This window comes from Prunus persica, chromosome G3 (assembly GCF_000346465.2).
Source record: "Prunus persica cultivar Lovell chromosome G3, Prunus_persica_NCBIv2, whole genome shotgun sequence".
NCBI lineage: Eukaryota > Viridiplantae > Streptophyta > Magnoliopsida > Rosales > Rosaceae > Prunus > Prunus persica.
The window spans coordinates 11414122-11438799 of record NC_034011.1 but is presented as its reverse complement, the minus strand read 5'-3'; the positions used below and the strand labels follow the sequence as shown (position 1 = coordinate 11438799).

Genomic DNA, 24678 nt, shown 5'->3' with positions numbered 1-24678 from the left:
TGCAAACCGACAAAATGAGAGTGTAAAAGTCGGGAGCCTTAAAAGAACTACCATGTTCTTTACAAAACCATCGTCCAGGAAGTATTTGAACAGTTGTACAAAAACTCCATGTACTTTGGTTGTGGAAGCTTCTTTCCAGTTTCCACAACAGGGGAGGCTGAAGCAAAGCCATTGACTAACTTGTGCTTCTCTTAATGTAGCAATTACCAAGAATGAACCAACTTGCTGTTATAAAACTAGTTCAACCAAATTAAAGAAAAAGGAAATGTGGGGATCATAAGGATTAAAATGATAACCCTAAACAGAAAAATCCTGGTTATATGTGTCACATTAAGTAGTAATAAAGAAAACAAAGTTGAGCCAACAGAGAGACCCACTTGAATAAACAAAAAAAAGTCCCATCAAATTTAAAAACAACTAGGGAATCTAATTAAATATATAGATCAACAAAGAAGAAAAGAATGTTTGAAAATCCAAACCAGATACTTTTCTTTCCTCAGTAGACCATTCGATTGGACTGAATCTTCCTTCTTGTCTCCCAATTTGATACCCCGAAGGTAGAATCTGCAAAATTCACACCAAAGAAATCAAAAAATTTAAACTGTTGTCTTTGGCAAATTAAAAAAAAACAAAAACAAAAACACTGTACAATATGCAAACAGAAACTCTGTATATAAGCCAAGAGTTTCAATTTGCTAATTTCTCAATACATCTTGAAGAATCTTTACACTTTCCATGGAAACAATGTTTGACCAAGCAATGATTTCACCATTCTGATAGAGGAGGTCATGTGTTCGAATCTCGTGAATGCGGTTCTTGAATAAAAATTAAAAAAATAAAAATTGAACAATGGGGTATGGAGTACATACTAGTTATCCAAATCAATGGTGGGTGGAATTGGGAGAGGAAGTGGATGATGGTCGATCTGGAACACCGCCATTATCCGCCTCCTCAGCGTCAATACGCGTCGGGATGCAGAACACAGGCAAGCCGCCATCAGAGGCGAAGCGGGTGCCAAAGATTGAAGAATGGTGAATCATTGGCTGCTGCTGCTGCTGCTGCTGTGTTCTCTGCTGTGTGCCAAAGATAGAAGAATCGTTCCAGGCCCGAGCTGAAACTGATGGCGAAAAACTGGACTGAAGGGTACCCCCCTGAGCATGAGCATATGCTTGCTGTGGCAATGCTTGTGAGTGTGAGTTGAATACAAATCCACCATCACCTCCTCTGTTCTGATTGCTCCATGCCACCATTCTCTGATAACTAGTGTCAAATCCCACCGTTGATCCTCCCGCCCCGGCGGCGAAAAGGGTCTGAATCTGATCGTTGTTGTGGTTGGTGTCTCCTTGGGATTGCTGGCTGTGAGTGTGATGGATGTTTAGGCCTTGGTCTTGGAAAGAGTGGAGAGAGAGGCCAAGGTCTTGGCAAGGGTTTAGGTTGGTGGTTCTTGAAATCAGATCATGATCAGGTGGGTAGCTTTGGAAATTGATGGATGAAGTGGCTGCTGAGCTTGTGGGGAAGAATGATTTCATGGTGTCAGCTATGGTGTCTGAGTCTAGAGATGGAGGAATGTTGAAGCTTGAAACATTATTTGCTTGGTGGTTGTTGTTATTCTCACCCATTTGCCTCTGCAGCTGGTGGAAATTGTAGCCAGAGGACTCTGTTTGCTCTGCTCCTCCTGCAATCACCATTTCATTTGGATTGGATTGATCGGGCTCAGCATTGTTTGCTGCAACACCAGTGATAGGGTGCCAAGGAGGAAGCTCAGCAAGCTTGTCAATGGAGGATTTTGCTTTCTTGATGAGCCAGTCAACCGCTTTGCTAGGGCGGTCATAGCCGAGGCGGTCTTGAACATCGTAGAATTGGATGGCGGTGTGGGCAGACAACCGGACGCGGCGGTCTCGGGGGCCTTTGGCGGTGTAGACCTTGCTGTGGCGGTCTTTGCGGCCGGTGGATCGAACAATGTGGCCTCCTTGAACTTGTATAATCTCTCCTCCTCCTCCGCCTCCTCCTCCAGCGCTCTTCATTCCCATTCTCTCTCCTCCTCTTTGCTTTGCATATTCTTGTTGAATGCTTTGGTGGTCTAGAATTTGGTGGTGGTTGTTGTTGGGAGCTACTAGTGTTTGTGTTGGGTGAGAACTTATGAGCTCCCCATGTGTTTGATGCTGGTTTTGGACAAGTTGGAGATATTGCTGATTCTCTTGGAAATCCAGATTCCTAATTTTTTTTCTCTGATTTTGGGCTTCAAAAATGGTTGATTTCTTTTGCTTTTGCTTTTGCTTGCTTTCACTCTATCTACTGCTGTTGTTGGGGTTGCTTGTAGCTCTTCCTCTGCAAACTGTCACCATTCTGATACACCTGTTGCTGCTGCTGCTAATCCCAAAAACTCTGCCATTGCAATCTCCAGATTCCTAACCCCAATAAACCCTACAAGAAAAAAATCCACAACCCTCACTCAAAATACAAAAAACCCTGAGTCACCAGTACAGACCCAGAAATTTGACTCCAGTTTTGTTTCTACAAATTTACAGATAAGGTAAACTTATTGGTCCATATCATCTCCATGAAAAGAGTAAGAGCATGCAGACTAGGTTGATGGGTTTTTCTATGTGGGCACAAAACTACTGTATTAAAGATAAAAAAAAGGGAATTAAAATGGAAAGTTCAATTAACAACAGAAGTGGGTTGTAATTGTATTGGGTGTATCTATATATATATATATGATATATCCATATACCAAGAAAAAGGGAAGAGACTCCCAGAAGAATTTTGGGATTTTGCAAATGAAAACTGGAATGGTTTGAAGGGCTTAGGAGAAATCAGTGAATGAGGTTTGGAGATGTAGAGATGTGAAAGAAAACTCCTACCTTGGCCTATGACTATGAGAGCTGTAAATACATCTGTTAAGGGTGGCAGAGTTTGGTCAGGGAGCTAGAGGAGATTAAAATCTTGGGTCATCTCAACCCCACAACCCACATATATAACAAACCAGGTCCCAACCAAAACTCAACTAGTCAATGTCTAACTCTAGCCCAACTCCTTAGTCTTAACTCTCTCTCTCTCTCTCTCTCTCTCTCTCTCTCTCTCTCTCTCTCTCTCTCTCTCTCTCTCTCTCTCTCTCTCTCTCTCTCATACTTTTAAAAAAAAAAAAAATTTATAGATATTTGGGAAAGATATTTTCTCACTCACACACTGTCAATGTGTCATGGAGTTCGAATCTAAGATCTTTGGTCTTCAACTCAAGGCCTTTTCCACTGAATTAGACCTCGTTGGCCTCTCTCATACTTTTATAAGAGTAACTTTTTAAGCATATGTTATTAAAAGAGTTTAGGGTTAATTAGCTATGATTAGAGTGCATGGTTCATAGAGAGGCGACTATCGGTGACTACATCTTTCGCACACTCCTTTTGAAGGCGTTGATAATGATATCTAACAGCTTTTCTGGTTCCTTTACTCTCTTTATTTATTTATATTTATTCTCATAGTTCCACCACAAAGATATGTATGGTTTCACTAAAATAAACGACAAACGTGCTCCCTTCAACTACACTTTTCTGATCAGCTCTTTTTTATGCATTTTGTACTCCCACAATCTGTTCGATCCAGGGTTTGTCACATGGCTAGCTACAAAGGACAGGAGCTTACTTGGCAAGCTTAGTCACTGCCGTGTTTGGTTTTAAGCAAAAGGGAACAAACGGCAGCAAGTTTTCCTTCCTCAATCCTTGTGTTCAAAAAATAAATAAATTAGAGACTGAAGAAAGGGGAAAAGAAGGGAGACAAATAAGAGAGATACCAGATGAGACATATAGAGCTAGAGAAAAACTTCGGTTTTACCAAGTTTCATAATAAATTTAGAGAAAAACTTTGGTTTTACCAAGTTTTTTTCAAGCAAAAATTAGCGGTTGGGCTAATTTCCACTTGGTAGGCTAAATTTTCTAAAAAGTAGCACCTAATTTTTGTATGCCTACAAAAACTAGGACGGGGTTAGAGCCCATCCTAGCCTAATTAGGTGGCTCCGCCCTTGATCAGGTGGTTAGATTAGTAGTATTCATACATTTGGTGGGAGTTACACAAACTTTTCTCTTAAGAATACTAGTTTTAATTATCTAATCAAATCATCGTATGTAGTATAATTTAATTGGTGAGATGGTTTAATTATAAATCTATTTTAGGGTTGGAGATATATGTAGATCTATGTGGGCAAGAGGCAAGAAGAGATGCCTTTCTTTAATGTGATGACGTATAAGATCGAGAAAGAGTTGTATGTGGTTGGCGTATGAGGGTGTGACTTCTAGGCTTGTAGCCTTTATTAAGTCTGCAGTGCAACTTTGCCTCTAAAGAAGCAGCAGCAATGTGCATACATTCTCCAATTTTCTTTTTATTTTTTATTTTATACGAACTTAGGAATATTATTGATGTAAAAGGCTCTATGAAGAAGATGTCTAGAATTCATTTTCATAAGGGTTTTCTCTATCTTTTCTCAAGCACACCATATATGAAGGGCCTTGTCCTTGTACCAAAATGGATATTGGCCGCCCATGTCATTTGCTTCCAACACGTGGACCAATGAACATGATTTTTTTTATTTTATTTTTTCATTTTTTATAGCTATAAAATATGGAGTATATAAAGGTTTAGATTCTATATGCAGCCATTATCTTCCATTGATGGCCAAGTGGGTAAAAAAAGGGGAGAGTGGGTATAGAATGAAATTGCCAAATTGTATTTCTTTTCTTTTATTTTCGTTTTCCTACAAGTTGGAAAAAGTTGTGACCATGCAATGCAAGCTACATAGTCTTTTTAGAAGTAAAGTATGTTCGTTCAAGAATATAAACCGAGAATCATATGCATAAAGTACAAGCATGACATAATTTACACAACAAAAGGTTGGATAAGGTATTAGAAATCATGACCTCAAAGCCTATCACCACCATCAATTCGAAAGAAAAGTGTCTCAAAAGAAGAAGAAGGACAATATACAGCAAGAAAGAAGAACGATTGGACGATATATAATTGCCATATGTTACATGCCTGCCTGCAAGGGTTTTTATATTTATTTTATAAAAGTAATATTAAGTGAATGAAATTGAACTTAAGACTTCGGATACAATATAAATACTCTTAATCACTTGAGTTACAAGTCCTTAATGTCTACCTATAAAGTTGGAGATGCTCAGAAATCAGCTTGCCAACTAAATATTGTTGACTACAATTACATTATTTCGACTAAGGTAGCTTTAAGTCCTATCCTACTTGCTATATATCATATGAAAACTACAAGCTCGGAATTTAGGTTGCAGCCTTCCCAATTTAAACTCTATAGTCTTGTTTTACAAAAAGTGGGCGGTGCATTCAATTGAGATTTTTTTTTTCTTTGGGTACGTATGAGCATTCAATTGAAAATTTTTCACTAAAATAAAATAGAGAAAAAGAGCTACGAAAGTAGAGTTAAAAAGGATTGGATTTTACCTCTCTGGTAAGCGATAGGGTTGGATTAAGCTGCCCCAGGAGAGCTTTGGTTTAATTAATGATATCACTCATTCTCAATGAGTGCTAGTACAGCTGGTATTACTTATATATCTTGAAAAGCATAAAAAGTACGCCTATTGGTACTACAAATAGTACAATTATACAATGTAGCTGTATTTCGTTTAGAGAAATGCTAGCAATCTTCTCTTAAATCTTTGCTTTTGAATCTTATCATAAACTAGTCATTAGTCTAGTGGTACCTCTTTTTTCAGTATTGAAAGAGATCTCAAGTTCGTATATCTCGTCTCCTATCTGTTTTTTAATTTTTTTAATTTTTGTTTTTCTTTAAAAAGAAGTACTACCCTCATGTTTAATTGATGATAGCTACTAATAATTAACCAAACTTAGCTGCAGTTTGCCCTCCTACTAGGTTTAGGTCAGCGGAAAATATGAACGTATTAGATTAGGTAACGAGAACACGTAGCTTTAGAGGTGGATGAATTGTGTGCCTAATACCTAGTTGAAGTTGGAGTTTTCAACTTAAAATTAATTAACTTCCAAAATTTCATATATTGCAATCTAAGACTTTTGTCTCGTGTATAACTTTATAGTGGCCACAACATCTTACCAACTTAATCTTGATTTGATTTCCATGGCAAAAACAATTAAGCATTATGTCGACTATTACAATCATAGATACACTTATCGAGGTGATATTAGTTTGTGGCATTTTGGACATTTTAAGTTCGTTACATGACACCAAATAGTTAAATAGCTCTCAGTGTAATGATATTTCTCTTCACAATATTGTAATATGTCCCATCCGAAAGAAAATAGAGAGTACGTGAAACGCGATTAAGAGAAAAAAGGAAGTGTAAAAGTATGAACCAATGAGAAAGTGAGATTTGAGAATTGCAATAGTAGCCATATAACTATTCAATCTATTATTTAAATCCGTTAAGGAGAATAAGGGGCATAGTTGACATTTTCTTATTGAGCTTAATAATGGAATTCTCTTAAAAACGCCCCTCAACTTCAAGGAGACATAATTTTTCAATTTAATTTCCGTTTGAGCCACGCTCTCGTGAACTTGAGCCTTGTGTCATGGATCAAAATAAAATTCCACCACTAGTCTCTAAAAACGAGAGCCCACTATATTTCAAAAATTCTGTTACAATAAAGGTAAGACGAGTTTGAATTTAATTAAAACTCTTATTTTTAATTTTTATTTATTTTATATAAACGATATTTTAAGTTAATCTAATCTAAACTATAGGGAGGGAGATTCGAACTCCGGTGCAAAGTGGGGAGCACATCCGCTCTAGCCAACTTGGTTAAGCCCATGTCAGCAAAGTGGGCTGCAGAGGGGTATTCTATTTTAAGTATTGATATGAGTTCATAATTTCATTAAGGAAAATGCTAGATTTACCACATTGTTCATACCGTATAGTGTAGCACCTCTTTAATAGAAGTGGGCCTCATTGTATTAGTGGGCTCCACCTCTATTAGAGAGATGATACACAATGTGGTAAGACTAGCATTACCCTTTCATTAATTATGGTAAGCGATTTTTAGTTGAGAGTTCAAGTTGGCTCAATGGACAGTAAAGAGTTCCGGTTCCCCTTTTATGATTTTTTCGGGAACTAGGCCCCAAAAACTCCAAAATGATATGAAGACCTTAGGGAGACTCATTTAGGTATCAATGGTGGGGGGTTGCTTGCTTTAGTGAATTAGGATTAAGTTCAGCTTGAGAAGTTGTGGTGTGTGGGCTAAGAACTCACACCCAATTTGTAGGGCCTCTCGGCTTGAAAGGTTTCTTTTTCCTAAAACGAGACACCCAATTTGTAGGGGCTCAGGGCTCCTCTATGTCACAAACCCTAAGCATATTATCATCATGGATTCTTCCAATTCAACCAAAAGTCTCTCCTCCTTGCTTTTGTAAGCACTTTCCCCCATTAATAAGCCTTCTCTCACTCAACCAAAGTTGTTAATGAGGGCTCATATTCCAACAAAACTTGCATCAACACAAAGAGTTGTTGAACTAATAATGATGCATTTTGTCTCAAATATTCCCAAAATTTGAATATATATATATATATTTGTTTTCTCCAGCAATAAATCTAAAAACACCAAGTAAATAAATAACCCTGCAACTAGCCATCATGATTCATATATAGCAACGAGGTGGAGCAGTCCTAGAAAAGGACAATGGCAGAGAAAAGAAGCAGATGATTAATTCACATCACCCTTCCTCTTCTATAAATCATCTGTTGAAAATGTGAAAGCCACAAATCAGGCTCGTGATCCGAGATGGTTTAAATGTCCCACTGTTATATTCTGTATCTCTCTGTGTCTCTCTGTGTGTCTCTGAAGGAGAGCTAGAAGAAAGAGAGCAAATAGATTGTCGGAATGCAATTAAGTACTTATGAGATGGCAGAATCTGCCGAGTTGTTTTTGCTTCTCTTCTATGGCAACCACACAGCTTTCATTTTTGGCCCACGTTTACTTGCACTCTAAATTTACTGCAACCTGCGGAAGCTATAACCAAAAACAAGAAAAAAAAATTATAAGAAAAATTTACAGAGCTATAGGCAGTTAACTTTCCTTTATGATAGGTTTACTGTATATATGCTCTAAAACTGCTTCCTTTTCTCTTCCTTTTGAATTTTTCTGATGCGTTGCAGTTGGTTATAGCTAGAAACCCTAAAGACAGTGAAGTATGCTCTACAGATTGAACCATAGCTCTAAAGGCTACAAGGCTATATATTAATGGCGCTCTTCAGAAATGCAGAAAACGTTTCAGTTCAGAGACAAAAAAAAAAGTACACTAGAAGGAAAGAGTTAAAAGGTAAAAGAGTATAGCCGCAAAAGTTGATCAACTTGATTTCCCAGTTATGGACCATCAGCAGCAACTTCCAAATGGTTATTTTGATGAGTTTTTTTATTACCCAACTCCACAGAACACAGAGATGAGAAGCTAGCTAGACAAAAATGTGATGTAATTTCAGCTCTTCTGGTTTCTATATATAGTAGTACCAATATTAATGGAGCATAACAGAAGGCTTTGGTGGTGTCCTGATTGGGCCCATGTTTACGAGGAGTGTAACTTTGCTGCAATCGATTGGTCAATTTTGACAGGGTGATATTAACTTATTAAGGGAGGAGGGATTCAAACACATAAGACCTCGGATACTGAGCTACAAGCTCTTGGCTCGATTGGTCAATTTGACATGCTTTCAAGTTACAATGAAAATCTACCAGAAAAAGAAAAAAGAAAAATTACAATGAAAATCGAAATTGTTTGCCCGAAATTGCCTCAAATGAGATGGCTCAGCAAAGGAAGGATCATAATTTCAAGTTTAGAAGGAGAAAAAAAATGCCAAAAGATAATTTTACTCCATGCAGTTTATTAGGGTTTACAACATCGTACCTATATATATGTAGTTAAAAACGTCCAATCATACTAGGTTACATTATATAGCAGTGCTGGAAGAGCCCAGTTAGAAGATGCCACATCTTATATCGATTTTGAGCAAACCCTCATAATAAGAAGGCCAAATACAAGACATAGAGACAGAGAAGAACACAAATGTTTTTACAGACAATATCAAGATGCAAAACATAAACACGAAATGAACATTTACAAATGAATTGAAAACCTTATGAAACTAAATGGATGGACGACTACAAATGTCTTTTGACATTGAAGAATCTTGTTCATTGATCACATGTTGATGTTGTCACAATCGGCATCAATGTGGGTGTTGTTGTACATGGATATGAATTGATTGCGCATGGCAAGAAAGCAATTAAACGGTGACCCACTTACACAATGACACTGCCTTTCAATTTCTAGAGACACGCAGAGAAAAAAGACAAACCTTAGCTGTCTTTAAGATGTATGTATATATCACATTAGTTTTAGAATATGACTAAGGTCTGCAACAAAAAGCATTTCATTTGCTCTCAAACCAGCAATTGCAAAGCCTATATAGAGTTTTAAAATTAGTTGCAATCTACCTAATTCTAAATTCGTATATGACTACATACATCGACTTTTGGTTTCATCTGTGGTGTCAATACTCTAGTAATTTAACCCATCTAATTTGATATCCATAAAATTCTGTGACACGATAATCACGTGTCTCTCACGTTGAGGGTATTTTCCATTTTGTGCAGAAATTTGGACAAAATTGAATTGAACGTCTCTTTAAATTGCGATGAATATTAAACTATATAAGTCAAATCACTAAAATGAAAACTACAAAAATTAACGTCTAAAATTCGACAAATTACGACCAATAGTGATAACTTTCAGGCTTAATATTGAGAAAACATATTCATAACGTATGCCATGGTAAAACTTCATCGAAAAGATTGAGAGCTTGTCCTATATCAAAAGGGGAAAAAAAAACAAAATGAAAAAAGATTTCCCATTAACAATATCTAAGGGATTTGAGAGCTTGTGGTCATACCAATCATGCTATTGGTGGGTCCATAAAATTATACTTTCTTTAACTATGACTAGGACTTAGCAAGTGGAGTAAGAAGGGCATCAGTGTCAAGACTCTCAACCATGAATTGGGTTTTATCTGGTTTTCTAACATTAATTTATAGAGATATTTTATTCATATACCTATTTTTAACATTAAAATTATAAATAAATTCTACACTATTTAATTTTTATAAATATACCCAAAAAATGACCGTTAGCTCTATTGAATTTAATTTTAATTATTAAATTACTTTGATGCCCCATTGAGTATTTTGGGCTTTTTTATGAGGTTTTTAGGTTGGATTGTTTTAAGAGATCAATAGTAGTTTTGTAATTTAAAAGAAGTTAAAAGCCTTTTTGTTATGTTGTAAATGGATTTTAAGTGTGTTTTTAAAGTCCATTTCATATAGGTTTTTTTTATATAATTTGAGCTCCTATATTGAGTATTATAGTGAATCTCCCTAATTTATATTCAATTTTCTTCAAGTTAGTATCGTAGAAGAATTTCAAGCTCAAATCTACCCATTAGTACTCTAGCCAATTGGAAACAAGGGCGGATCTAAAAAATTTCAAACAAGTCGGCTATAAATTTACTTTTTCCTTTGTTATGTGTACTTAGCTCAATACATTTTCTTCAGAGCTATTCGGATAAAGTAGGTCAATTTTTTCTTGGAGTAGGACGGCAAATTTCTAATGAGTGGGGTGAATAAAAATTAACACCAAGTTTTCACTTTTCCAAAAAATTGCACTAGGCTGTTGCCCACCCTAGTCTAACAGTGATTTCGCACTTGCTTTATTAGTAGCTAGGCAAGTACGTACAAACTGAAGAAAAAAAAAAAAAAAAGCATATTTATAAAGTGATATATGGTACTTATATTATTTAGACATAAATACCTCAGTTGTTAGATATCCTTATCAATTTATTTTCTTTCTTCACCTATCTCTGTCGTCTAGAGCTGTATCTGCTGTCTGTCATGGTGCCTCAAACAAACAATGACTACAAGACAGAGACTGGACTTCAACACAAAATATATACCTTGACCTTTTATCACGCACAAGTTGCTCCACTTGATCTCAAACTCCCCATTTTCTTGTTTCTAACTTTTTATTTGCCCTGTTCTTGTGAATTGTTTTGGATGGATTTGTTTGTAGCGGCAGTTTCTCAGCAGAATGGGTTCCGGTCCACACGTATATGGGCCCATAGAACTGGATTTGGGCCTCAAATTTTGTTTAAAAGTTCTGAACTTTATAAATATTTTTCACTTCTGTAATTTTGTTTGATCAGAACAACAAACAGCGGTGAAAATATGAGGTGGGCATCCAAAATGTAGCTGGATTAATAACTGGGGTCTGAGATAAGGGATGATCTGGTAGTTTAAATCAGGAGAAAAACTAGCTGCTAGGCACTGACTAATAGTTAACATGCTGGACTATCTTTAAAAATAAAAATAAAAAATACAACTTAGTTTCCAAGTGTTCTATATGTAATCCGTCGTTACAAAATTTAGAATCGCCCCTTTCGAAGTCGTGTCCAGGCAATGGCTGCAACTGCAGCACCTCCCAATTGTGTAGCCCCTGAGATTTGTTCGTCTCCCTGCAATTACAAAATAATGTTACCACTAAATTACTAGAAAATCACAATGACATTGGTTTGATGGGGTCAGGAAGACAATTCTAGAGTTCAAAATAATTCAGGTAGAAGAATGAGACAGTTTTGTCCTCTGCCTGGCACAGGGTTCCAACTCTAGGTTACCTCACTTGAAGGGCAATACGTGCAGAAAATAAAAGCAAGCACAAACAAGGTCTAACTGTAAAATCATTGATTGGTTGAAAACCATTGTATGATGATAACCAAACTCAAAAGACATTAATCCCACACCAGAAAGGCCTAGCTTCTGTAATTGCTGGGCTAAAAGGTTTAATAAGAGCCCCATTTTTTGGGAGGCTTTGTGTGGTCGCACAGCACACATACCCTACGGGCCGAGCCTGTGTGTGTTCCCCAGTTTCAAGGCCAATATAAAAACCACACATGAACCATGAATGAACACAGAAACACAAAGAAGTGTGGGAAAACAGGAAGATAACCAAGGGAGATAACCAACATACCAGTATTAACCTCAAGATATCTTTCCCAATTAGAAAGATCCCCTAAAAGGGAACAAGGAGAGGTAAGTTTTCAAGGATTTGCTTAATAGCCTCAACCATTGAACCCAACATATAGAAGCAAACTTACCAGGAACAACGGTTTTGAGAATCCCGGAGTAGAGATGGATTTTGGGAAGAGGAATATATCAAGCAAAATGATAGCATGAACGGCCCCGCCTGCGCCCTACATACCACAAACAGAAGCTATAGTGAAATGAATTAAAGTTTAACAACTTTTCCTTCCAGAATATAACAACTAAACTAAGTAAGCTTGCTTGTCAACTTTACTCAAACAATCCATGAAAATATGAAGCTTTCGTGTCCATGTGTGAATTTCTTATACCTATTTATTAACTTAGCATTATGCATGGCACGTTTTTATAAATAAATAAAAAGAAGCTAATCTGGCATTATAAAACAGTCTCAAAAATCAAGGCTGTGTGTGGTGACGCCACTTGCACCACCCCAGGACCGGCCCTAAGTAAGGAAGGACCACAACATGTAAAGAGTTTCTGAAATCATACCAGTGCCAGGTTGTTTGGGTCTTTGTTCTCCTCTCGCCGGCCCTACAAACAGTTGATTATGATGAAAAATACTCAAGAGACGTGTGTATATTCGCAGTAGATTATCCTTGAACATAAGCTGAGTATCATTTTACCATCGATGACACAGCCAGGTAGGTTTTGTGCACCAAGAAAAAGACCGAGCCACCAAGAGCCCCAGCTAGATACAATCCCAGCAAAAATTGAGGCCCAAAAATTCTTTCAATCTGGTCAGTGCACCAAAAAATAGAGAAGGATATAATAAAAACTGATTGAATATATGACTTCATATAAAATCATGGAAGAGATCAAATTCAATATATATTGTCCAACTAAAAGATATGTCAAAATAAAATTTAATACCTCACAGTACCAAAAGAAAAGTATTAGAAAAAAAAGCTTCTGAGAAAATCAGCTTACATGCGCCCCAAAAACATATAGTCCAATCATGTTATGAATGAAATGCTCAGTGCCGATATGACTGAAGGCAGAAGTTATCAACGTGTGAAGACGTCCACTTCTAACATTGATTAATGCATTCTGGTTAGAGAAAATCAACAAGTTAGGAAATTGATCAGTGAAAAACGAAAAAAACAGCTAGTCGACATTTTGCTTCCTTGACTCTTTTTTCTTTAGTTTAGGGTTACTTAAATTCTCTTATTTCTCAACGAGAGAGAGAGAGAGAGAGAGCCATGAAGACAAGTTGACAACACTTGGCCAATTCAAAACTGAGGAACTCACAATAAAATTCTTCACCATGAAGTCAGTATCGGCAATCTTCCATAACAAAAACACTGCAGCATTAGCTATAATCAATCCCAAAACCACGTCATTGTCCTCACCCTCTGATACCCTTCGGAGCCATGATCTCCTGCGAAGAGGAGGAAACTAGGTTTTAATGACAGAAAATAATTAACTTGCATACAATGAGACAGGAAACTTGGGGTGCATGGGAAAGGAGCATACAAAGTGGATCCTGGGTTTTCTGCATTTTTAATCAAGAGACGGAGTTAAACTTTATCTTGTTCATATGTTTTCCTTCAAGTGGAGAAAATGAGCACTTGTCCTCAAGTAACGTAAAATCTCTTCTATCGAAAAAAAAAAAAAAGTTACATCTCTCTAATCTCACAAACAGAAACCTTTATTATATGTTCTATAACCCAAATAATATAAAGAAAATTTTTACTACAAGCAATAGTCTAAAGGTAATTTTTCACATACGAAGGCATTATGCCCCGACCTATTCCGCCCACTCATGTTATGACAACTAGTACTTTGCACAAGCAAATTTGTTCTCTATTTCCTAAATAACAATTAACAAAAGTCCTTCAAATGTTATTGTAATAGTAGCCTGCATTTTGGTATTATGCGGCCAGAATAAGTTAGCAAAATAAAATGCAAGAGCTTTTGCGATGAAGAAAAGCAAGCAATGGGCACGTAAATAGAAATATTTGTACGGTCAGCCAATCACAATTGGATACGTGTCGTCCTTTTCTGTCCCAACCAATCACAATTGGTCAAATCGAAATCAACCGTGCAGATACGCCAAAAGGAAATTTCAAACGTTCGATCCAGGAATTCCACGATAATGAAAGGAAAAGGGAAAAAAAAAAAAAAAAAGATTAAACATTGTGGAGAATTCATTCTTCTAGGAGTTCGTTATTGAATTCACTAGCTTTTCCTTCATTTTCTTAACCTAACAGATAACTTCGACAATGTACAGAAAACAAAACCATTACCCGACACTCCGAGGAGAAGTAAACTTTGGGTTGAACTTGAACTTAGCACTCTGTCTCGAAAATTGGACTCTGAGAAAGCCAAGCCTGAAATCTGAAAGACTCTTGCTTGAGGCTCTCAAAAGGGTATTTGAGAAACCCACCAAAAACTGCCGTCTGAGTAATGTGTTGGAGAGCAACCCATGAATCTTTTGTGTCAGAGTGTGCTGCAAACTCCATGAATGAGGAAGACGGTGAAGCCGGTGTGCGGGGAAGGAGCTAAAGAAGTAGTTTTGGGTTTGGGTTTGGGGTGGTTTGGTGAGAGAAACCGATTTGTGTGGTTGAAAGTGGAAGATTGAAGAAGTAGTAGTGGTGGTGGAGGAGTTTGAAAGCTTTTTGGGGAAGTTTGAGGCCAGTTTCAAAGAAGCGAGCCTCTGCATTTTTGATGTTTTTATGAAAGCGCTCTTTGGTGAGTTCTTAGAGAAGGAACCCTCAGTCCCTCACCACCTGAGATCAATGGAAATGTGAAAAGGATGAAGAAAAATGAGTTTTTATCAAAAATCCCCAAAATTTACTTTTTACTTTCACAAGTGTCAGATTTTATAAAAACTTGGCTTATTTTTTTGAAATGCCTCCTGTGCCTTGCAACTTTTCTCAGTTTGCCCCCAAAACTTTAAAATGATCACATCTCCCCTCCTAAACTTTTGTTTGTGAGCCATTTTCTCTCATTCCATTAATTTGATCAGAAAAACTATTAACTTGCTGACGTGAGGTGGCATTGGTATTTGGTAATTTTCACTATTAAAAATTCCGAAATTCAGATTAAATAAAAAATATGGGTTTGTGTTAAAATTGTTGTTTTTCACAACTTTTATTCTATAATAGCTCTTGCTTCATATAGTGTCTCTTTGGTGTCCCTATAGTGTCTCTTTAAGAAAAAGAGTTGCTTATAAAAGGAGTGTGGAAAAGAATTGGGAATTGAGATTCTACATTGATTTATAGGGATCCTTGGATTCCTAGACCACATTCATTTAAAACTATTAAGCCTAAATTCTCTGGATCCTAATACAAAGGTAAAGGATTTTATTAATCCTTTAGGCCAGTGGGACACCAATTTACTGATGTTGTGTTTTATTGAAGATGACCTGCAAGCTATTATCTCTATTCCACTTGGCTACCAACACCATAAGCAATTGGGCTAATACCATAGTTCACTCACTCCCAAGTTGTGTTGAAAGTTTTATTAGGCTTATTTTTTAAATGCCCCCTGTTCTTTGTAATTTGTCTTAGTTTGCCCTCTAAACTTTAAAATGACCCATATGTCCCCTATGAACTTTTATTTTGTGAGACATGTTACCCCATTTCATTAATTTTATAAGAAAAATTGTTAACTTGCTGATGTGATATGGGTATTTTGATAATTTTCACAATAAAAATTTCAAAATTTAAATATAAAATATAAACAATACTAAAATTATTTCAAAATGTTTAAAAATTAGGATGTTTTAAACTCTCCTCCCCTCTCTCTCCTCCTATGTTCTTTTCCAGTAGTTTGATTGTCCGATATGAATTTAATAATAAAATAAAAAAAGAAAACAAAAAGATCTTCAATTTTTTGTATTATTTGATTTTTGTTTTTGGAGTTTAGTATAAGGCCTTTGTCTTTCTTATCAGGGCGTTTGTTTGTTCTTGTTGTTCTATAATTATACATATTTCTTATTTTGTGGAACCAAAAGAGAAGTATTGACCATGGCAGTGTATTATAAATTTAGGGATAACGATGAAAACGCCCTTGGATGTTTGGGGTGATTCTCAATATGGTTTTCGAGTTTAAATTTTATCAATTTACACCCCATGATTTTTAAATATGGCCAATTTAAGTCTTCTCTTAAGTTGACCGTCTAGTTAGACATTAACTAATGACGTGTCCATTGCATGCCGAATCTCTAAAAATTTTAAAAATATTTAATCAATAATATAAAATTGTTGAGGCCCAAAAAATTCAAGGTTGGGCTCAAATAAATTCCCGGCCTAGTACGACACCTTGTTAAGAAAAGACCCGATTCAGAGCACACGAAAGTTCGTCATACACGAGCTACAGTCCACGTGCCATGCCAAATAAATAATCTGTCATGCTAGGAATTGAGATAAGCTTACAAAATACACTGGCTCTAAGAGCCCATGCTAATTATCCCATCAAGCATCATGTCAAAAACAATAAAATTCAAGCACAACATGCCATGCCAAGCAGGGAACCATTATTTCACACCTAGCCACCCTACAAGCTTAAGTGGACCCAAGCCACCCAAATACCCGGGGCTTGCTAAGTGGGTTATGGCATGGATGGTAACGAGCTGTCATGAAGCCCATTGATGAGCCGAGAAATGGAAGTTTTGGGCTGTTTGGGAGCCCCAAAACTCAAGCACATTTCTTGAGTCCAAATATATTGGTAAACATAAAGGAGAGAAAAAGGGAGCCAAATACCCTAGAAAATTAGCCCATTACTTAAGGAAATTAGCCCATTCCCTTAATGGGCTAACCCATCACTTTAGCAAGGCCCAAGCAAGCCAAGAAAAATATCTATAGTCTCCAGCACTTAGCTAAAAACATGAACCACGATAAAATGCCAAAATGTCTATGTCTATAAGCTGCTAGGAGGCTCCAGCACATGGGCAAAAACAAACATCAAGGTAGAACGTGCAAAGAACCGGGGGTATTAGCGTGCGCAGAGTAGAGGCACCTTTCAGACCAGCGCCCTTACCCATTTCTTTCTCCTACTAGCTCTTGCCATGGAAGAGGGAAGGAAAGAAGGCGATGAGGTAGCCAAAAATGGGAGCTCATTACTGAAGCAGCTGCGGGAAAGCCTTAGAGGTCCCAAAAATCTTATCTTTGTGTATTTGGATATATGAAGATTTCACAAAATGGGATGAGTTAAAGGGAGAGAAGAGAATTGAAGGGGGAGACTTAGCAAAATTGGAGAGAAACCATTAGGATTTCTTGGAAATGAGGAGCTTCCAGCGGCTATAAAAATGGCCATCTTCTACCCATTAAACACACACATCCAGAGAGCAAGTTTCATCTCTCATTCCAGAAACCTCTCCAATTTCGAACCCCAATTCCTCCATCTCTTCTATTTTCTCTTCTAGCAAGCCATTCCACAGTCTGACAAAGCTTCTGTCAGGCTGCCTGAAACTACTCAACACACTCATTATTTCCCCCATCTCTCTCTCCCTTCAACAAACCCTCTTAGAATCTCTTCCCCCTTTTCTTCAAACCCCTGTCTCTCATAGGAACTCATAACTCTCTCTCTCTCTCTTTAATGCTAAACGCATGATTGCTTTGCTTCCATGCCACAAGCTTCTCATGTCAAGCTAAGAATCTACCTGTAAGGGACTGTTAGTTTTGCTGGTGAAGGTAACCAAGGTGCTTCATAAGGCTCAGCTACCCTTTCGAAGCATTCTTGGAGTCTGATTCTTGAACTCAAACCTAGGGGAAGTTTTCACATATTTGGCCCTTTACAGCAGCCCAAGCCCGCAGTAGCTATTGAAATGAAAAAAGACCCCACAAAAATAACATATAAAAAAATTAAAAACTCAAATTTTTTTTTAAAACATACCCATATTAGAGGGTCGTGGCGGCCCATCCATTCCCATGCCCCTAGCCCATATGGAGAGGGGTTGGGTCATTAAGTTGGAGTTTTCTTTTTTGCCCTCAATTGGGTCATCTCCAATCCTCTGTCATCTTTTGACTGCCATGACAATTCTCCTCCTCCCAACAAAGTCGTTGAGGCTTCCTGCCGATCACTCTCTTCTTTGATTCCCAATGAGTTGCTTTCTTCTGGGTTTTCATTTTTGGGCATCTGGGTAGGTTTATTTTTAAAAGTTTTATTTATTTATTTTTAGGCTTATTTATGTACATGCCCCCTGTGCTTTCAAACTTGTCTCAGATTACCACATGTGTTTGCAAATGTCTCAAAGTACCTCTCAACCTTTTAAAAACGGTCTCACGTTACCCGTTCCGTCAGTTTTTTAGCCGTTCCGTTATGAGCGTTGGGCCCTACTTCGTTTTAACCTTTAACCTCTTCGCATAAGGGTTTCTCAGTTCTAAGAAAGGGGGAAATTGGGTGAAAAAGGGAAATTGGAGAAGAGGGCTTAGAGTTTGTGAAAATCTGAGGTTGGCCTCCAAATTCTCTAAAGCATCTCTGAGAGCATTGCATTCAAGCGCATTCCTTTGCTGGATGCACTTGTTCTTCTCTCTGGGTTTTGGTTTTCCAAACCCTCACTTTCATTTCATCTCTCTTTCCATTTCTGGAGGCTTAACAAAGCTCTGTGCTTGAATTCCTTGGGCAGCCAGAGACTTTTACCTTTTCTGGTGAGTGTTTGGGTTTTTCTGGAATTGTATGAGCTTTGATTGTGAAGTCGGTGGTGTGAGCTGTTTTTTAGCTCTTTGTTTACTTCTTCATGAAGCTCCAGCTGCCTTCAATGGCTTCTAATGATAAATTAGCCATGAATTGAGCTTAGGCTCTGTGAATTTCATACTTGAACTTTGATTAAAATCCTGAAGCTCCTGTTTTATTATGTTAGTAAGTTTCATATGATTGTTCTGAATTTTTGGGGAAAAAAGAGAGAGAAGGAAACCATTATTCGAAGAGGTTAAAAGTTAAAATGAAGTGGGGCCCAACGCTCGTAACGGAACGGCTAAAAAACTAACAGAACGGGTAACGTGAGACGGTTTTTAAAAGGTTGGGGGGTACTTTGAGATGTTTGCAAACACAAGTGGTAATCTAAGACAAGTTTGAAAGCACAGGGGGCATTTACATAAATAAGCCTTATTTTTATGTTATTTTATATAATTCATATAAATTTTTTTATTTTTACGGATTGGGCTTGGGGTGGCTCCCACAGTGGTACGTCATCAGTTAACGTTTGATCAAACGATCAACTTAACAAAAGGCTTAAATTGGTCAGATTTGAAAATGAGGGTGTGTAAATTGAAGAAATTGAAACCCGTCAGCTTATATTAAGAATGAGCCCAAAAATCTAAGGGGTGTTTTGTCGTAAGCCTATAAATTTAAGAATGCAAAAGATTATGATTCAATTGGTATGGACGATCCTTTCATCTCAATTGGTATTTTGAAAGAAAGAATATCTGAATTCAAGTATTTAGGGAGAAACTGGATGAAGGAAAAAAGAAAGAAAGAACGAGGAGAGAAAGAAGAGAGAATATAGAGGACATATAATTTTAGTTTTTTTATAGGGGAATTGGGTAAAATAGCCTTTTTTCACAACTTTTATTATATAAGTGTAGGGGTCTTTTTCTTCTGGTAACTACAAATGGGCTGGGCTGCCGTAAAGAGCAAAATGGATGAAATTGCCCCTGTGTCTAAATTCAAAGATCAGACCCCAAAATTTTTCGAAAAGATAGTGAAGCCTTAGGAAACACCTTGGTTACCTTCATAAATAAAAATTATGGCTGCTTACAGATAAATTCTTAGTGCTTGTAGGTAGAATCTTAGCTTGGCATGAGACGCTTGTGGCATGGGAGCAAAATTGCTATGAGTTTAGCTCTAAAGAGAAAATTAAGTGTTCCTAGGGGAAAGATGAGGTATTAAGGTATGAGAGAAAGGGTTTTGCAGAGAGGTTTGGTTGAGAATGAGGGAAAGAGAGAAAAGGGTGGCTTGAGTGCTTTTTCCAGCAGCTTGACAGAGACTATGTCAAGTGTTAGAACAGCTTGCCAAGAGGGAAAACTAAGGGAAAAGGATGGGCTGAGCATGAAATTGCTGGGTTTTGGGAGTAAGAGAGGAAGCTTGCTCTCTTGCTCTCTGATTGTGGATGATGTTTGTTGGGTAGAAGATGCCCTATTTATAACCGCTGGAAGCCATTTTTTCCAATAAACCCTAATGGCTTCCATCCTATTTTGTCAAGTTTTTCCCTTCATTTCTCCTCTTATCCCTTTAATCATCCTATTTTGGGTGAAATCTACTCTGCCCTTTTGCACAAAATCAAGGATTTTGGGAGCTCGAGGTCCCTTTCCTGCAGTTGCCTTAGTGAAGAATTCCTATTTTCAGCCATCCCATTTCCTCTCTTTCCTCCCCTCTTTCGTGGTCAGATCTGATGAAGGAAAGAAATGAGTATGCATGCTGGTTCGAAGAGTGGCTCCTTGCGCACCCATATCTTTCGGTCCTTTGGACGTTTTGCTTGAAAACTTGTTCCTTTCCTCCCAGCAGCCCTATGGTCTTCCAAGCTCCTTTCGTGGCTTTATCTTTCAGCCAAATGATGGAGCCTTTGCTGCTTCTTACTTCTAATTGTATGGGCCTTCTAAGATAGCAAGTCAACCTACCAAATAAATGGGCTAATCCCATCAAGTATTGGGTTATATGGGTTAATTTTAGTGGGCCATTTTGGTTGGGCTTTTTGGTTGGGATATTTTGGTTGGGATATTTTCTCTCTTGTGCTCACCCACATGTTTGGGCCTAAGAAATGGGCTAGAGTTCCGAGGCCCCCAAACAACCCGGAACCTTCATTTCTCGGCCCATCAATGGGCCTCATGACAACTTATTACCATCCATACCACAACCCACTCAAGCAAGCCCCAGGTATTTGAGTGGCTTGGGGCCCACTTAAGCTTGTGGCATAATTGGGTACGGAATAATAATTCCTTGCTTGGCGTGGCATGTTGCTTGGCATGCTTCAATTTTATTGTCCTTGAAGAGAGACACGGTGCTTAGTTTAGCATGGGTTTGTATTTATAATATTATTTCAGTCCTTGGCATGACAAATTATATATTTAGCATGGCACGTGGACTATGACTTGTATATGACGAGCCTTCATGTACTCTGATTTCTGAATTTTCTTAATACAGTATTGTATTGGACCGAAAACTTATTTGGGCCCAACCATGGACTTTTTGGGCCTCAACAATAAGGACAAGAAAGAGACACTATAGATAGAACAAAGAGAAGCTGCCCCATACAGAGGAAGTAACTCTTCCTTTATCAGCAACTAGAGACCCAGTTCGAGGAAAGTACCTCATGTTTAGAACTCTATGAACTTAGGAAGAAGGATTTTTTTTAACAATTAGTGCTTGATATTTAAATCCCTGAATCCAAGGCCTTGATCTTCTCTTGGAGAGCAAATATGATCCCATTTAAGCCAACTGATTGATAGATATACGTCATAGAAGCCAATATAAAATAGATAATTCTAAGAAAATAATATATAATAATCAAAGGAGCAAGAACATTGCTTTGGATACATAACGTATACAAAGTAACAAGTCCATGGATTAAGATATAAATGGAAAGTGGTATAAAGAAGTTAGATGCACGAGACCTTTCCATACATATAAATATCGTATCCTAAAATGTTCCTAGACATAGGATCACCAATTGGACAATGATGACCCGCAAAGACTAGTACATATTATGTCTGCTCAATTGAGAGGATGACTAGTCTCAAGTAATTCGTGTAGAGACATTGAGACAGATGTGTAGGTGCTCTATAGAAGATGGAGTCCACTGAACGCAATCAACTTTAGAATTCTTGTATTTCTTACTCACAAGTGTCAAACAAAGAGTTCTAAGTTATGATAATGCAAATTAATCCTTAGACTTGAGACATCACAGTTGTCTTGTGTATATGTTGTTTCTCTTTAAGAGCACTATATGGTCGTATTCAAAATGATGTGACTTAAATGTGTTCCCCAGGATTCTCAGCGTGTATGTAGAGACATGTGAATGTACAACAAGGAATTTCTACTCTTAGTAAGAAAAGAGAATACTCTAAAGATATGATGCGTGAATCTTTGGCCAAAGTATTGGATGAAAATTGAAACAAGAACGTTTGTAATTTCATCAAATTGAATCATATAATCTAGAGATGTCATATTAGGGATTTTCGCACAAGTTTACCATATCCCGAGAATATGACATAAAGTGTTGAATTAGAGAAGGATTGAATTGCATTGTAATCACAAATTGACTAGGTTATCTAAATGAATTCTTTTTAGCTTGGGTAGCTATGACATGCTAATAGGTGTCACTCATTGTTCTTGGAAGCCTTGTAAGGACTAATTATAATTAGCTTTCGCCAATAGGGAGAATTGTATGAAGGGATACAATTCACACTTGATTCAGAGTAAATTATTCATACCCACTGCCTCACTAATTAGAACCTATAAGATCGCACACTAAAAATGAATCGATTGGGAAATTACGAAGAGAATCAATGATTTTGTGACTTGGTGAAAGTCAATGTCAAAGTCAAAGGTCAAAGGTCAAACGGTTAACTCGACACTTGACACGGTCAACTAAGGATGACCGGGACCAACACTCGTTAGACAAGTGAGGGATTGAATTAGTCAAGTCACTAGAGTAATTAAATTGATTAGATTAATTTAATTATTCAATTAAAGTTATGAAACTTTAATTAAAGGTCCCATATGACTTGGAAATTTAAAATGGATTTGACCATATGGACTTAGACACATATGTGACACATTATAGGATTAATGTGTTGAACCAAGATAGCAAAAGATGACACACAAAAGCGGGGGTGTGGCTACACTAAGGTTTGGGGACATTTTTGTCACTCTTGTGACATTTTTTATCCTATAAGTGTGTAGCTATGAAATCCTATCATCCTAGGGCTCGTTTGGTACGGCAGACTGTCATGGACTGAACTAAATACTGGGACTGTCTTGGATTAGCTTGGCCTGGCATAAGTTGGATAAGATTTGTCCTGCGTTTGGTGTAATGTCGGACTAAAAAGCTGGATAACGCAAATAGTACTATCCTGTGTTTTGTGTATGCTTGGACTGGGACTAAATTTTAAAAAAAAATTTGTGTGATATAATATTTTAATTAGAAATTATTTTTACTATAATTCCATAGCAAAAAATTAGTATTAAAATTTTTCAAAACTTTGGGAACATGCCTATATTTTGATAATATTTCCCAAATGTGAAAGCTCAACTTCCCTAACACAAATTACCAAACCGTCGCTAGGTAATTGCAAACATAACATGCAATTGCCATCACAGTTTGCGAAAACCTACTATGTGTTTGTCAATTGCCGAACCACTAGCCACATGACCTCTACACTTGGTTTTATGCTTCCTTTCTTCTTGCAAACATGGCGAGACAATTTTCCAAAACTTTGGGAACATGCCTATATTTTGAGAATATTTCCCGAATGTGAAAGCTCAACTTCCCTAACACAAATTACCAAACAGTCAGTAGGTAATTGCAAACACAACATGCAATTTCCATCACAGTTTGCAAAAACCAACTATCTGTTTGTCAATTGCCGAACCACTAGCCACATGACCTCTACACTTGGTTTTATGCTTCCTTTCTTCCTGCAAACATGGTGAGACAAGCTCCAAACCATCCCAACATCATAGCAAGCCAATTTTCATAACATAAAGTTCTACTTAATTCATGGTAAATATCCAACACAAAGTTCACAAAAAATAAGATGATCAATGGTGCATATACAACACCAAGTTCACAAAACAAGAAAATCAATGGTGCATATCCAACAACATTCACAAAATAAGATTATCCATAGTGGATTTCCAGCACCAAAATTACAAAAGAAAGTACACATGTTAGTATTCACAAACTAAGACAAGTTACCATAACCATATGTAGTCCGTCACACAATTGTCATCCATAATCAAGACACCATAGAAGCACTGTCATCCTCTAGCATGGTCATTAAGGAATTTTTGAACGAACACTTCTTTGACATCATAATCTAATGACTGAAACACTGCCACAGTTTGTGGTTTCTCCAAAATGAGAGTCAATGCATCAATTTGATCCATAGGAGAAAGACCCATGTCCTTGAGCATTTTAGCAATGTCACTACGATCTTTATTACCTTTCACTATTGCCTCAGTTACCATTTGCATTCTTTTTCCAGATTCTGCAAATAATTTTTCCAATGCATGTACTATCTTGTCGGTTCCATCACTTGAATTTTCAGTTCCTTTTTTCCTCTTTCTTTCACTATTTTCATAATGATAGCCACCTTGGGACATGAGAGATTCATTCTCAGCTGCAATGTCACTTGGATTAACCTCATTGTGGCTTTGCTCCTCCATCATCTCCATTGGGACCTCGGATCCTTTTCCATTAGCACGGTCCTTTCCAAATATGTTAGCAAGTTTGTCATAAATTGGAAAAGATTTGTTTCTCCATCCCTCTGCTTCCTTGTTGTGCTATAATTAAACAAGACATGTATTAGTGTACTTTCAACATGTTTCAATAATAAACAAATAAAGCATATGCATCCATGAACTCAAAGAAAG

General features: G+C 37.3%; 2 protein-coding genes across 3 annotated transcripts; both read right to left on the bottom strand.

Annotated features, from left to right (window-relative positions):
- Nucleotides 1-2981, bottom strand: LOC18779362 (transcription factor TCP4). 2 transcript variants are annotated; one of them, XM_007211364.2, is made up of 3 exons: nt 2865-2942; nt 870-2424; nt 1-564 (listed from the first exon to the last, which is right to left on the bottom strand). In XM_007211364.2, exon 2 carries the CDS (start codon nt 2028-2030, stop codon nt 882-884), a length of 1149 nt encoding a protein of 382 aa, XP_007211426.1. In that variant the 5' UTR covers nt 2031-2424; nt 2865-2942; the 3' UTR covers nt 1-564; nt 870-881. The 2 variants fall into 2 exon arrangements, with proteins under 2 accessions (XP_007211426.1, XP_020416703.1); XM_020561114.1 differs by having other exon boundaries at nt 870-2981.
- LOC18778229 (RHOMBOID-like protein 12, mitochondrial) lies at nt 11262-17572 on the bottom strand. The gene is made up of 8 exons (XM_020559911.1): nt 17423-17572; nt 13390-13536; nt 13069-13188; nt 12765-12875; nt 12631-12672; nt 12195-12290; nt 12068-12109; nt 11262-11555 (listed from the first exon to the last, which is right to left on the bottom strand). The coding sequence occupies exons 1-8, from the start codon at nt 17570-17572 to the stop codon at nt 11466-11468; spliced, it is 798 nt and encodes a 265-aa protein (XP_020415500.1). The 3' UTR covers nt 11262-11465.